Here is a 15,672-nt window from a genome sequence, read left to right on the forward strand (position 1 = left end):
CGTTTTGCAGACACGTCATGCGACCAAGTGTTCATGGATTCCACTAGCCAGAATATTAATTTATGCTGGCCATTGGAATCAGCGCTCAAGTGCTAAACGCGTCTAGAGTTTAAGAGAGTTTAGGCAAAGAGTTTTTTCTATCTAAAAGATCCTCTCCTGAATGCGCTGATGATGGATTTCTTTTTTGCCTATAAACGCTCCTCTTCTAATATACCTGTAAATGCCTGTGTGTGCATCGACACATAAGTTAACACAAAGGTGTGTGAACAGCCAGGGAAAAAAACAATGAAAACAATGGCTGTAAAAGTGATGTGTTTTTAAGCCCAGTGTGCTTGAGCCCTAAAGAATACGGACGTGAATTCATCCATGTTGAGTAATAACATTAAATGCTACATTCACACAAGTACTGGATCCAGAAGAAGCTCTTGGATTAATGTGGATGTAACCCTAAAGCTGGAAATAGATGGTTAGCATTTTTTATAATTCAGCCAGTGAGCTAAAAAAACAGAATAGATTCCTCTAACCACATAAGTAAGGTGGACAGGGAAAATCCCCCCACCTCCCAGCCAGGACATTGTATTCTGATAGTGGCTTCCACTGCTGTCAGAATACAATGATCAGTGGCTGAAGCCACTGAGTGATAAACGTTTTCCAGCATGTCCCTTCAGCAGAAGGCATGAGAGCAGAGGCTCTCTTGGCTCTCTGCGTCCTCATTGGCTCAGACAGCAGTAGGAGCCACTGGCTCCCACTGCTGTCAATCACAGCCAGTGAGGAGGGAGCAGCGGGCAGGAGTGCCTCCATAGCAAATGGCTTGCTATGGGAGCACTCAGGGGAGAAGTCAGAAGTGCCATTGGGAGATCAGGAGGATCAGGGCTGCTCTGTGCAAAACTATAGCACAGAACAGGTAAATATGACAGGTTTGTTAATTTATTAAAAAAGAAAAAAAGAAAGCTTTAATATTACTTTCAACACTTGGATATTTTCGCTGTCCTTCGTTGTTATCTGACAGTACTTCCCAGGAATCATGTCAGTGTGCTAATTTCTACTTCTTGAAGATGTTTTTGAAATTGCAACTACTTCACCATGAAATACAGACAGTTAAGAGGTATGCAGTGGAACACTGCAATTATCAGGAGTGCTGTTTTCAATGGGGGCACACGTGCAGGCTCACTCCCGAGACTTGGTATCTGCGTCTATTGACACAGACAGCATAGCTCGGCTCCACCCCCATTCCCACATCATAGGACAGGAGAGGGAGCCAATGACTACCGGTGCTATCAATCAGCCCAGTGAGAAGGGACAGAGCCGAGAGTGCCTCTTCTCTTGTGCACAGCGCTGATTTGAGGCAGGGATCAGGTAAGTATAAGGGGGGCTGGATAGAACCACTTTAATAACAGATATTTATAAAAACTCAATATAGGAGTACCTTTTGTGCTCACACTACCTATAGTTATAGTCACCTAAATCAGTTGCCAGCACTATGGTTAGAATCAAACAAATAATAAACTAAAACGATTCATGTATCAATGGACAGTGATCAGGTATTTAATGTTCTAAATTTGTTAAAAACACACACATACAATATGGGAACAGAGTTACACTTAGACATAAAATACAGACATATGAGAAGACCTGGATGACAGTACCTGTTTGGTTTAGTGAGACATCCCAATTCAAACTGAAGTCATCAGAATCCTCCACTGAAAAAAAGTAGCAAAACATAAGTAACAGAATACAGGACTTAAATCATTATACAGTGCCTTGAAAAAGTATTCATACCCCTTGAATTTTCCACATTTTGTCATATTTCAACCAAAAACATAAATGTATTTTATTGGCATTTTATGTGATAGACCAACACAAAATGCCACATAATCGTGAAGTGGAAGGAAAATGATAAATGATTTTCAAAATGTTTTACAAATAAAGGTCTGAAAAATGTGGAACATTTCAAGGGGTATGAATACTTTTTCAAGGCACTGTATATCACACTCAAATACAGATTGAGCATAGCACTACAAGTCATTTACATTGGATTTCACTCTATGATCATTGCCCCTATATAGATGACAAACCAATCAAATGAACAAGTTGTATATTTTTTAGACACACCTTGAAGTGTAAAGCCTGGTACACACATTTTGTTTTTTGTTTCTTTGTTCAACCCAGCTGGGTTGTTAGTACAGCGATGTTAGTACAGCGATCTCTCCCTCTGTGCCCCTGCCATTGGCTGCTGGTGCTGACTGGATTATTTTAGCTGATCAGATATTGGTTTATGTCCCTTTTTCAAAAGTCGGTCCTTAGACCGGCATCTGATGGAAGGACAGCTGTAAACATGGTTAGAATGTCAACCAGTTCCTGGTGAACCGGCCGATATTTGGAGCATGTGTACCCAGCTTTATTCTCTCAAATCTGGTATTGTTTTCTACTGCACAAATCACATTTTAAAACACACAGGTTGTATATAAATAGAAATTGCCTAGCACAGACTGAACAGCAAATATAGACTGGGTAAATCAATATGTGGAAAGTACATAGTGTCAACATACCAAGCAGTTAATAAGGGCTAGCATGACCAAGTTATACAATCTACAGAAAATGAAATTGGATGTGCATGCAGAGTGTTGAAATACTGCCTAGCTAGCATCTTCCATACATACTGTATGCAAATTTTCTTAATCAAAATCTACTGTACCTTGAATGAATCCTTGATCAAAGTTGGGGGACAACTATAGTCCCCATCAGTGATAAGCCAAGAAAAGATTAGCGGATTCATCATCTATGGTTACTATGTTGCTGGATGTAGGGACCATGCCCCAGGGTCCAGGCAATGTCGGCTGAGAAAATCTGCTTACCCTTTATCTACACCTGAGATGTACACGACAACTACATGTCCTGTCACATCACTGGTACCTCGCTGATGGGGTTTTGTCCAACTGAATATAGATTAGATGACCTTTCAGCAGCCGCTAAGTTCAGATGATGGTTTCAAATAGCGCTGGAATAAATCGCTGCTGTCTACAACAGCATCTGGAAGTCAAATAGTTAACACTGAAAATGATATGGAGAATTGTTGCTAGTAAACTTTTTTGCCCCCCAGTTACACTTATTGACCACAATCCCTCTTCCTTAGACTGCAACCATAGTTAGATACGGTTTGGGTACAACACACCAAAATACCTTATTCATCCACAATCAAACACATTAGCTATACGATTGGCAAAATGATCATGGCAATGCTCAAAACACTGATAAATTTACAGTCTCAGTTATATATGCCTGAAATAATATTCTTCAAGAAGCCAACAAGAATGTTTTCATTCAATTCCTCCCAAAATAAATTAGTATACCATTTCTAATTTTCACTGCGTAAGTTGCCATGTTTCTTTTACATGTCAAAATTGTAATAATGAAAGGCAGATAAGATTGACAACGGGCGAATGATGCTGACCTACAGAAAACGCTTACAGAGAACTCTTACATATAGTATACCCATTGAAGTAACTGACCTCACAGAGATGACACAAATCCTCCTACAATTTGTACCTGCTTATCTGCAGTCTTCTCTCCTTGAGCTTGGGTTCACACTGATGCGGTGAGGCATATCCCATGTGATTCGCACAGGAACCATACTGCATTCCTGTGCAAATCACATGCAAATTATGTGCGATGCGATTTGAGCCATACATTTTGTATGGCTCAAATCGCACAGCATCCGCACCAAAAAAGGTGCAGGACCCTTTCTTTGGTCCGCACTAGAATTGGATCGCATAGGTATACCCACCCATGTGATTCAATTCCGTACATCACACCACGTTTTGCGAACCGATTTTGAGGTGTTGTTAACTTAACATACACCGTCGCAGCAGTTCGCATGAACGGGGTGCAATTGTGACCGCATCAGTGTGAACTCAGGCTTACAGCTTCAAAAAGCACACATTTTACACAACATGTTTGGGCTCCAGAGGGCAGGGATTAGAAGTCACACACTGCACACCATAAAGGGGAGAGCGAAGTGTAATCTGAGACCAGACTGAAGGGAATGAACACACCTTCCTCTACACAATCTTATAGGGAAACATGCACATCTGAGGCTGTCAATCACCTTCCGTGTGCTGGAGGAAAGGTGGGAACCACACTTGGTGCTTTGGATTGAGGCTAGTACACACTATAGATGGATATGCCTTGCTCATTTTTCATTTCAGAGGTGTACAACCATTTTAATCCAACCAAAAATATTTTGTAAAGCTTTAACATCTGCAGTGAAACTAATACAGTTACTTGAGCATTAGGCTCACAAAGGATAGTTATTCTATTTAAATGTTAATAAATCTAATATTAAATTAAAGAAATGAAAATAATAAAAAAAAAAACTAGAATATCACTTGTTAAAATCAGTGCATTCTCTCTTACAAGAAACATTTCAAGTGCATCACATTGGAATAGCATGCCAAGCAACAACTGCCCATGTGTAAACCTAGATCTTCTCATTTTATTAAAGGGTCTCTGTTGCTCATTACAAGCTTGTTCCAGCAGTCATTTTTCTAGTACAAGAATATAGAAAAAGTGGATGCTAAATAGCTCTTGCACTGGTAACACACCCATTACACTTACTGCATAATTTTATAAAACGTACAATGCTGAACCACTGAAAATAAGGAAAAAATACACAACAGTGAATGAGGAAATTAACACTGAACTAAACTTGTCATAAACCGGGGCAAATATAACCTACGATCAGTAGAAGAGATAAAGACAGTTCAAGTTATATGCTCAATGACCAAGAGGGTTGGGTCCCTGACCAATAAAATTGCTCTGTAGGTAAGGTCATTTTTTTAAAAAGAAATATGGGCCTACCAATTATTTTGGCATGCAGTTTTTAAAGAAGGTAATCTCATTTAATGCACATTTTCATTGCATGCAAAGTTTAATGTCCCTATGCTGGTGGCAAGTTTATTTATTGGTATTTCTCTGGGCACTCTTCTTCCCATTAGTGTAAATAAGTCCATGTCCCTTTTTCCTACCAGCTTCCATAGAAGGAAATGCATTCCTTCAGTTTTCAAATGGTATAAGGTGACTTGGTACAAAGAAATGTCAGATAAAAAAATATGATTTAAACAGTTTTACATCTTTTCCCTATATGAATGGTTCTTCAATAACCAGAAATGGTTAAAACGCATGTTGATGTGCTACAATGGATGCAAATATACACATTAAAAAAGAAAAAAGTTCGATGGTCTGCACCTCTAAGTGGCTAGAGTGAAGAAGCGGACTCTTCCATGCACAGGGACTAATTGCTCTAATAATACAAGAGCAGAAATCAAGGCTATTGCTGTTCAAGAGCAGCAGGGAGCAGAGTGTAATCAACCTAAGATATCGGACAAGCGATGTCATAGAGAGCATAGGACCAGCTGGACCTCATCTAGAAAATTAAAGGCAGAGGAGGGAAGTTTGGAGACTTTTAAAAGAATCGTGTTTTTTTTAAGCTTTGTGTTTAAGTGAATGGGGAAAAAAACTATAAATATACATAAACACATATACATTGCATCATATCTTTAACCCACCAATTTGAAATCAAAGATCATCTTGAGCAGATGGAGTGGTTATTTGCTCCCCACACATGGCCGAATTATCATTATATTAGGTATAAAACGACTCATAAATCAAGCCCTTTAAAAGCATGCACATATTCAAAGGGTTATAGCAAAATGCCAACAACTCTGATGCAGGCACAATCAGTGGGTTAATGCAGCTTAGTATCACACTAGCTATGTATGTAGGCTTTTCTGAACATAGCCCCATGTATATAGGACTTGTATAACATATTGAGGGCTAATTCACATTGCTGAACGTTAATGCATGTTATGGCATGTGTGTTGCATTAAGGCAGCCCATTTATTATGAATTGGCTGTCAACACACCTGGATCAAAGCAACCTTTTTTTGCAACACATAAGAACGTCATTTTCCATTGCTGTGTGCTGGGCTCTGCTGTACAAAACATTAGGGTGCCATTCATAATATGCAAACACAGGGGCTGCAGAAATGCACATTTAAGCACACAAGTATGAAGGGCACATAAATTAGATGCACGTGCATAAAAAGATTAGTGAGGTCAGTCATGCTAGGGGAACAAAAACGTTTTGGCATCTCAACTTATTTTCGTATCTCTGTTAATACACAGTAAAGATGCGCTGCCATGCACCGCAATAAAACGCACATTTTAGCATGCGTTGCTGCAAGTGTAAATGACAAATAATATGTAAAAAAAGATGCATGAAGATGTAGAAAGATGTACAGCGTTACACATGCCAAAAGATTACAACATTTACAAGCATCTCCATACCATGAAAAGGAAATCAGATTTTTTTTTTCAGTTTAAACCCAGCTACAAACAGAAAATGAATGTAACCTGAGATGTTAGGGAGTATTATAATATCAACCTGAATGCAATTTAAACCGGTTTCTGCTGCAAAACAATCCTGAAAACAGTTCCCGTCACTGACTTTGCTCAGAAAAAGAGCAGAAGCAGATGAAAAGCTACAGGATGCACATGGCGGAAATGTATTTAGCAGATCCTGTCCTGAGAGGAAATGCGTCCTAACGAGAAGACAAAATCTCTGGAAGCAAATGACACACGGCCAACTTTAAGATTAGCTCTTTTTCCATTGGCTTCTTCCAAGCCAACTTATACACAGAACTGCATTGTGAAACATACTAAAAACTGCAATATTTGTCATTTTGCAAATTGATTTGATTTTATACAAATTGATTTTTGGTAAAAAAAAAAAACATTTATCAACTTTGCCACACACAGCAAAGTAGTACATAACAGGTTTCCAAAAAAATTGCAGCTCGCTTCAAAAATTCCTTTCTCTACTACTCAAAAGTAGCACTGCACCAACAGAAAGCCTTTGCCTGATCACTTCTTAAAGTGTATTTCCACTTTTCTATCCATATTGGGATAACATGAATTTGTAACATATTCCCATCCATAGTATAATTTAAAAACAATTACAGATTGCAGTTTACATTTGTTTTCCTAGATGCTCTATTCTAGACCCTTCAGCAAGGAAAAATCCTAGGTACATCACTTTGTTGATGAGAGGGCTGGGTAGCTGTGTTTGCCACAATTAATTCTGTCTGTACTGTAAAGGCAGATCTTCATTATCAATTGTAATTAGGTTTGAACATATTGGGGAGAATTTACTAAAACTGGAGCACTCAGACTCTGGTGTAGCTGTACATGGTAGCCAATCAGCTTCTAACTTCAGCTTGCTCAATTAAGCTTTGACAATAAAACCTGTAAGCGGATTGGTTACTATGCAGAGCTGCACCAGATTTTGCACACTCCAGTTTTAGTAAATCTCTCCCTGTCTGTCCTAAAAAGGGTTATAAGTATAGAGGCTGGGATTCTTGCACTGTATGCTAAGACAGACCTGGGACAGGCTCACTCTAACTTTGTTAGAAAAAACCTTGCAGTCAGCTATGGCACATTCTCCTGAGAAACATCTACATGTTAATAAATACAGACATGCTGTATGAATGGGAACATATACCAAACCTATAGCAAGCACATAGTTGGGTTTTTTAACCTTTCACTGCAGATGTGAAAGCATATGCATCTTTCAGGTGTTAAAATGGTCAAACATGGTTTGCTGCATTGGACTATCCATGAGCATAGTGCACTCAGAAAACACAAAGAAACACTAAATTATCTTTCTCATGCAATAGTGTGTATGTTGCCTCGCTATATACATTGGAAACCATTTTCAATTGCCATCAACTTCTCTCTAGGCATCAATGCAGCCAAACACAAATATTTTCATACAATTTTACCCGCTTTTGCACAGTTTTAGACTACAAAAATTAGCAAACTGATCAAGGAACCTACCACCATCAGTTTTGACTTAACCCTTGAAATGACTGAAACTGCTGCAGGTGCTGCCTTGTTCTTTTGATCATTCTTGAGAAAGTGGCTGAAAATTGCGCATATGGCCAGCTTAATAGTTCTACATAAATGGAAATTAATCTATAGAATGATTAACACCCACTGCTCTTCTATGCATACAGCCTATACAAATAAGCAAGACATATTAAATATGGCTGTGCCTGAACAGATGACTCAGAAAAAGAATAATCAACATGTGCTAAGCAGATTTGGTCACGGAAAACCAAATTGAATCTGTTCCGAAGTAAAATTCTTAAATGGTGGTGGTGATACTGCTTCCAGTGCAGCATTACAGCTCCTGAACAAGCAAGTAGCACAGGTATCAGAAAATAGTACCTTCCTTCAAAAGGTAAGTACCTAATACTTTGCATGTCATGTGAAAACTAACAAAATCTGTGCAAAATGGATGTGAGAGCCAGTCTAGTGTATTTATACCTTTCCAGTTCATTTGCACTAAGAGCTCTGTACAAATATATGCTGGGGACTAATTATATAATTAGACAGTGTGAGTGACAGCACCAGCACGCAACAAAAAAGGGAACGAAACAATACTAATGTTTCAGCTTCTTCATGTATAAGGGAAAAAATTGATCTGACTGGCTTCATTATGTAATCCTTGAGCTACTAATCTTCCCACATGTTCAACCAATAGCTCACATTCATATACAGAATGACACATCTCACATTGTATTTACAACTGTTATGCTCATATTAATGCAGCTTAACATCAGTTATTTTCAGCTAAAGGCAATCTACAGTGTCCTTTCACTGTCACTACATAGAGGAAGTTGGCTGCATGCAGGAAAATCTGCCCTCAGGCTCCCAACTTTATGTATTCCGCTTCAATAAGCTCCAGAAAATGTTACATATATATTGGGAAATACATGGGTGGCTCTCCTATTTAGGCAATATTATGCACATTTTTTCCGAGAAAGCTAAAATACCATTTGAGGTCCACTGTACTCATTCGGATGAAAATATAATACTTGTCCCAACTATAAAAATGTACATTACTTAAGTCTGTCTCATCAAAATTACTGTTCACTTAGGGCTGCAAACTGGCACAAATAAAGGGTAGAATTTACAAAATTGTGTAACAGGGAAAAACAACATTCTTTTCAGTGGAGCCCAATGGACACCTCTCATTTTATCTAACACCAGAAAAGTACACAATGGCCACCTGCTGCTTTTAAACCAATCTTCATTTTTATTCCTTCTATACAAAATACCTTATATAATGTAATTCTATAAAGAATAGTACAGTTACGGAATGCAACTTACATATAAGCAGATCTGCCCACTGACTTCTCTGTGGTCTCCTACACAGCCAATATCTCCCACTTATTCTGTAGTCATCACAACAGGTGTTTGCAGTGCACTTCCTACCACCGGCAATGACTTAATGAAACAAACATTCATATCTTAGCACCTACCACAAGGAATTACAGCTGATAGGGAAAGATGTCCCACAGAGAGTTATTTTATGCAGACATGACTGATCAAGACTTGTAACCAAGGAAAAAAAAGGGTTTTAAAGCCAAGTAAGTCCCAGGTGACAGGCTACCTGCGTAGGACCCAAGTATCTGGGGAAATAGTCTTTAGAGACAGTCCTAATAATAAGAGCAACAACAAATCATGCTCTATGAATCAGAGTAGAGACAAATATGGCAGAAAACAGATTCTATAGCAACTTGTGAAAACATGGATTAGGTTATTAATAGATCAGTATCCATGGAGCAATGAAACCAGAATTGGTTTTTGAAGATTCACACAGGAATGAGAAGGACTCCACTTAAAAGGAATCCAAATTGAAGATGGTGAGATGAGAGTGTTGTAAAAATATCACCGACACCATGCCCCCATATCCCTGGTTCCACATTTATATCCATACTGAGCACCTGAGGTCTTGTCACCTGCAGTTCCTTCTACCTGGGTGGCAAGATTCACTGACCTGTCTAGTAGAAGGGGTAGAAAAAAGATAGGGCACTTACGTTCTTAGCATTGGACTTAAAAGCATTTATTACTATAGAAAGAAGCACTATCGGAATGTAGGAAACTTCTGTAATAATTCACACCAGCGGGAATACATGCTCTTATCCATTTTACGTTCTAAGTAGTTCTTTATCAAAGAGTGTACTCTGAGAAAGTGCTAAAGTTACTGTTAAATTTGTAAGAACATTTATTCCTGCTGCTGTGGACTAATCAAAGAAAGTTTCCTGTGCCAAGATAATGGGATAATCCATTTCTTGTGAATTTGTTTAAAGCTGAACTCCAGGTATGAATTTTATTGGATACTTACATTAGTCCAGTTTGGAGTATCACAGGTATGCATATACAGTCATGGCCGAAATTGTTGGCACCCTTGATATTTCTCCAGGAAATCATGTATTTCTCACGAAACGTATTGCATTAACACATGTTTTGCTATACACATGTTTATTCCCTTTGTGTGTATTGGGACAAAACAAAAAAAGGGAGGAAAGAAAGCAAATTCGACATAATGTCACACAAACCTCCAAAAATGGGCTGGACAAAAGTATTGGCACCCTTTCACAACTGCGGATAAATAAGAATGTTACAAGCATGTGATGCTCCTGTAAACTCACCTGGGGCAAGTAACAGGTGTGGGCAATATAGAAATCACACCTGAAAGCAGATAAAAAGGAGAGACGTTCACTTAACCTTTGCATTGTGTGTCTGTCTGTGCCACACTAAGCATGGACAACAGAAAGAGGAGACGAGAACTGTCTGAGGACCTGAGAACCAAAATTGTGGCAAAATATCAACAATCTCAAGGTTACAAGTCCATCTCCAGAGAACTAGATTTGCCTTTGTCCACAGTGCGCAACATTATCAAGAAGTTTGCAACCCATGGCACTGTAGCTAATCTCCCTGGTCGTGGACGGATGAGGAAAATTGATGAAAGATTGCAACGCAGAATAGTCCGGATGGTGGATAAGCAGCCCCAAACATGTTCCAAAGACATTCAAGCTGTCCTGCAGGCTCAGGGAGCATCAGTGTCAGCGCGAACTATCCGTCGACATTTAAATGAAATGAAACGCTATGGCAGGAGACCCAGGAGGACCCCACTGCTGACACAGAGACATAAAAAAGCAAGACTACAGTTTGCCAAAATGTACTTGAGTAAGCCAAAAGCCTTCTGGGAAAACGTCTTGTGGACAGATGAGACCAAGATAGAGCTTTTCGGTAAAGCACATCATTCTACTGTTTACCGAAAACGGAATGAGGCCTACAAAGAACAAAACACAGTACCTACGGTAAAATATGGTGGAGGTTCAATGATGTTTTGGGGTTGTTTTGCTGCCTCTGGCACTGGGTGCCTTGACTGTGTGCAAGGCATCATGAAATCTGAGGATTACCAAAGGATTTTGGGTCGCACTGTAGGGCCCAGTGTCAGAAAGCTGGGTTTGCGTCCAAGATCCTGGGTCTTCCAGCAGGACAATGACCCCAAACATACGTCAAAAAGCACTCAGAAATGGATGGCAAAGAAGCGCTGGAGAGTTCTGAAGTGGCCAGCAATGAGCCCAGATCTAAATCCCATTGAACACCTGTGGAGAGATCTTAAAATTGCTGTTGGGAAAAGGTGTCCTTCCAATAAGAGAGACCTGGAGCTGTTTGCAAAGGAAGAGTGGTCCAAAATTCCGGGTGAGAGGTGTCAGAAGCTTATTGATGGTTATAGGAAGCGACTGATTTCAGTTATGTTTTCCAAAGGGTGTGCAACCAAATATTAAGTTAAGGGTGCCAATACTTTTGTCCAGCCCATTTTTGGGGTTTTGTGTGACATTATGTCATATTTGCTTTTCTGCCTCTGTTTTATATTTGTTCCAATACATACAAAGGGAATAAACATGTGTATAGCAAAACATGTGTTAATGCAATACCTTTTTTGTGTGAAATACTTGATTTTCAGGAAAAATATCAAGGGTGCCAACAATTTCGGCCATGACTGTATTATACCTAACACGCCACTGGAGACGCTGACAATCTCTATAGTACTTGGCACTACTACAATGATAGCCCCAATCCTCCAAGGCCTGTGCGAGAGGCTTCCCCACTGCACACTGACCACTGGGGTTTGCTTGCTTGGCACTGCCACCATTTTTAAAGAAAGCATTGTATTTTTCTTCAATGAATACAAGACATTCTCTGATTGGACAAACTGGATAGAAGGGGTGGTGTCATTACAATTTCCAATCAAAGAAAGCCTTGTATACAATGAAAAATATAAGACTTTCTATGAATAGTGGCTTTGCCAAGATAGCGAACCCCTGTGCTCAGTGTGCAGCAGGGAAGCCGCTCACACAGGATCCGGAAGACCACAGCCATCACTGTAGGAGCACCAACTACTGCAAGGATAGTCCACTTCCCTAGCAGCCCCTCAAGTATAAAACACAGTGGGGGGAATTCAATAAAGCTGCTGCACCATTCTTCTGGTGTTAATCCCTCATTACTGTTCTGCAGCAAATTCATGAAGCATTTGTGATACTGTTGGTTCTGACAGTGGCTCGTACACCAAATTCAGAAAGCTGTAAAATGCATTACTTTTACAGCTAATTAAGACCAACTCTCTTTTGGCATATAGAGAAAAATTGGAGTAGCCAGATTTTGCAAAAGTGTCTCACGTACATTCTAAAAGTGGCGCAGCATGAGCCAAAATTCAAGTACATGTTCTAGACAGGTACATGAATTTGGCTCATTCTTCACCACTTTTAGAATGCATGAGAGACACTTTCTCAAAATCTGCCTGCGCTAGTCTTTATGAATTCCAGGGAGTATGCCTACTTGCAAAGATCCAAGCTGGACCAATGTAAGTATACAATAAAGATCATACCTGGAATTCAGATATGAGAACAAAGCTTATTGAAATTCACTTTAAAAGGAAGTAAACATAGATGTATATGGAAGATTCAGCTATGGAAGCCACCCAACGAGGATGAAAGTTAAAAACTCCAATCAAATATTTAAAAAACACCAATTGATGAAGTTATGTTTTCATTCAAATCATTATGTATTAAAATAAGCAGGCTGAGGTTTGGTTCCAACCATGCTGCGCTGCTGCTGCAGCAGTGGTTGGGGACCTGACTCTGCTACTTGCCCAGAAACTTGGATCACAAGAATGCTGTGCAGAATTACAAATCCTGTGGAAAGTATAACAGTTCACATCAGTGAACATCAGTGATTTATGAACGAAAGGGAATAAAGCATCGGCTTAGAATTATTGCATAGATTTCATAATGCCAGATAACAATATGCAATACAAATGGATTAGTTGTGATGGGTACTTGCCTTATTTTTGTTTGGTTTTTTTATTTTATTTTTTATTTGAAACTTATGGTTCTTTATGTCAAGTGCAAAAAATGCACATACAAAAAATATTCAGAAAATAAAAGAAATCATTCAGCATTTATAAATGTCTAACTGCCTTCACAAATAAGAATAAAGGGAGAAGTTGGTAATAAGAACAAGGATGCTTGCAGTCACTAAATATAAAATTACTTCAACATATTATTTTCCTTTTGCTTCATTATAGGAGCTGGAAAACAATATCATGAAATATTTACACTGCCCAAATATTTACAGCATGTATTAAGGGAGATCGATCAGACTTAAATGAAGAGCTCTGTAATATAACGGCAAGAACGATCAATTCTGCATGTAGCTGCTGCTAAAGGGACAGAATACCTCAGAACTTGATTAGAATGCGTCTTGTTCGCGTCAGATTCCCAGTGTTGAAAAATACACGGACTGACATTGTTGACCAGCTATACAAAATTCCAGTTCTCTGGCTAACTTTGACTATAATCTTTTTGGAATTAATGACCCAGAACAAGCATTCATCAAGTGAAATCAGAGCGATGTCAAAGTCATAAGTTGTATACTTATTAGTTTAAGGTTAGGAAAATGTATTTAAGCTGATGAATCAGCCTGACAGCCAGGAAAATTAACATTTTCTAAAGGAAAGGTCAGCAATGGCAGCCTCCATCTTTTATCAGTTAATACTCTATTTAAAGTTGAACTATCAATACATACTTGTTCCAGATCTGTGACCTAGTAATTACTAAATGCATTAAATCAGTTTAAAGTAGTTCTAAAGGCTAAAAGTTTTGTTTGTTTTTTTTTTTACTTAAATGCATTATCTGCATTAAAGGTAAAAAAAAAACCTATCACAACTAGCTCCTCCCCAGCCTCCCCTAAATACTTACCTGAGCCAGATGTCAATCAAATCCTCTGCCTGAGAGGCTCAGAGGCAGCAGGAGCCAGTGAGGACGAAACGGGGAGGGGCTGAGCCACGCTGTGTGTCTCTATAAACTCATACAACAGGCTTGGGAGCAAGGCCGCAACATCTGTCCCTATAGCAAGTAGCTTGCTATGGGGGGCAGACACAGAACAGGAGAGCACAGCATCGGCAGAGGACCCCAGAAAAGGAGGATCGGGGCTGCTCTGTGCAAAACCATTGCACAGAGCAGGTAAGTATAACAGGTTTGTTATTTTATTTTTTTCTTAAATTGCCTTTAGTAACATTTTAAGTAACAGAAAAATAACATTTTCAGAAAAAGAGGCCAGCAATAGCAGCCTTCAACTTTTTTCCTCACGGGTTTCCGCATGAATGAGTGTATACACATACAAACACACCCTACAAATGGCATTTTAACCATGCTTTGACCTTTTTTTTAAAAAACATTCCCAACCATTTTATTTTAATGAAGTAATACAAACTAGACGTTTATGAAAAATAAATATATTCTGATACTGAAAATGCACAAAGAATTCTGGACATGTTACATGGAGAGGGATGTATATACAGCATTTTCAATAAACTAAAATAAACAACATTCATGCACTCACTGTATTAAATTTCATTCCTAGCACCAAAACCTTCTGGAAGAACCATGTTTCTCATAATAGCCGATCAACTACTCCATTTCCACATTTGTAGTGCAGATTAAAGTGGACCTAAATTACAGAGTTTGGTCCACTTTAAAAGATTATTCAGGCTGAAGCGGGAGAATGGAGGCAATAAAGATATCAAATAGCTCAGAGCTGCAAAAACCAGGTCCCATGGTGTGCTGGTTCTGAGTCATGTAACCTGAATCCAGCATGCTAGATCACATGCAGCTCTACGCTGTGGGCGATGATGTCAGTAGAGCACTTTCACGGAGGATTCTTGTGTTGTGGTTGTGGTGGTTGCCTCAGCTCCAAGACATATAATCCAAAGACCAACACCAGAGGACCTGGTTTGACAAATCAAAGACAGGCATTTGATAGCCTTTCTGCTCCTAGTCTGCTTCCCTCTTAGATAAGTAATCTAGTAAGGGCTTATGCACACAGGCTTATTGATTGGAGCATATAAAATAAAACACATTAGTATTCCTGAACCTAGAAGCCACACGTGTTAAATACAGTTGTCTGTACAATGTACAGAATGCAGAGGATGGGTCCTGAATGGGTGCTATGTTTCACCCATACTGGAGTTGAGGCCCCTTAAAGGGGAATAATATCTGTGCAGTTGGTGTACTCAGGGTTCCTTACTCGTGCAGGGTGAGGGATTACGAGATTGTCTGATCAGAGAGGATAGGACAAACTTACTGTCCTCTCTGCACTGAAAATTTCTTATTTTGGACCCAGAATATTGAAGTTCAGAGAGATATTCAGGTTGCAAAAAACTTCCACCCCTGACTACAGGTAATCACTGAATACAAT

General features: G+C 39.2%; 1 protein-coding gene across 1 annotated transcript in view; it reads right to left on the reverse strand.

The window, feature by feature from the left end:
- ZNF423 (zinc finger protein 423) overlaps positions 1-15,672 on the reverse strand; it is a 387,723-nt gene that overhangs the window by 333,514 nt on the left and 38,537 nt on the right. The window contains exon 2 of the mRNA XM_089689472.1: positions 1,647-1,700. Within this exon, the coding sequence (XP_089545598.1) occupies positions 1,647-1,700 (54 nt within the window). The remainder of the gene's footprint in view (positions 1-1,646; positions 1,701-15,672) is intronic.

Source organism: Staurois parvus, unplaced genomic scaffold, assembly GCF_062004578.1.
Source record: "Staurois parvus isolate SC_StPar_1 unplaced genomic scaffold, SC_StPar_1.0 ptg000476l, whole genome shotgun sequence".
Classification (NCBI taxonomy): domain Eukaryota; kingdom Metazoa; phylum Chordata; class Amphibia; order Anura; family Ranidae; genus Staurois; species Staurois parvus.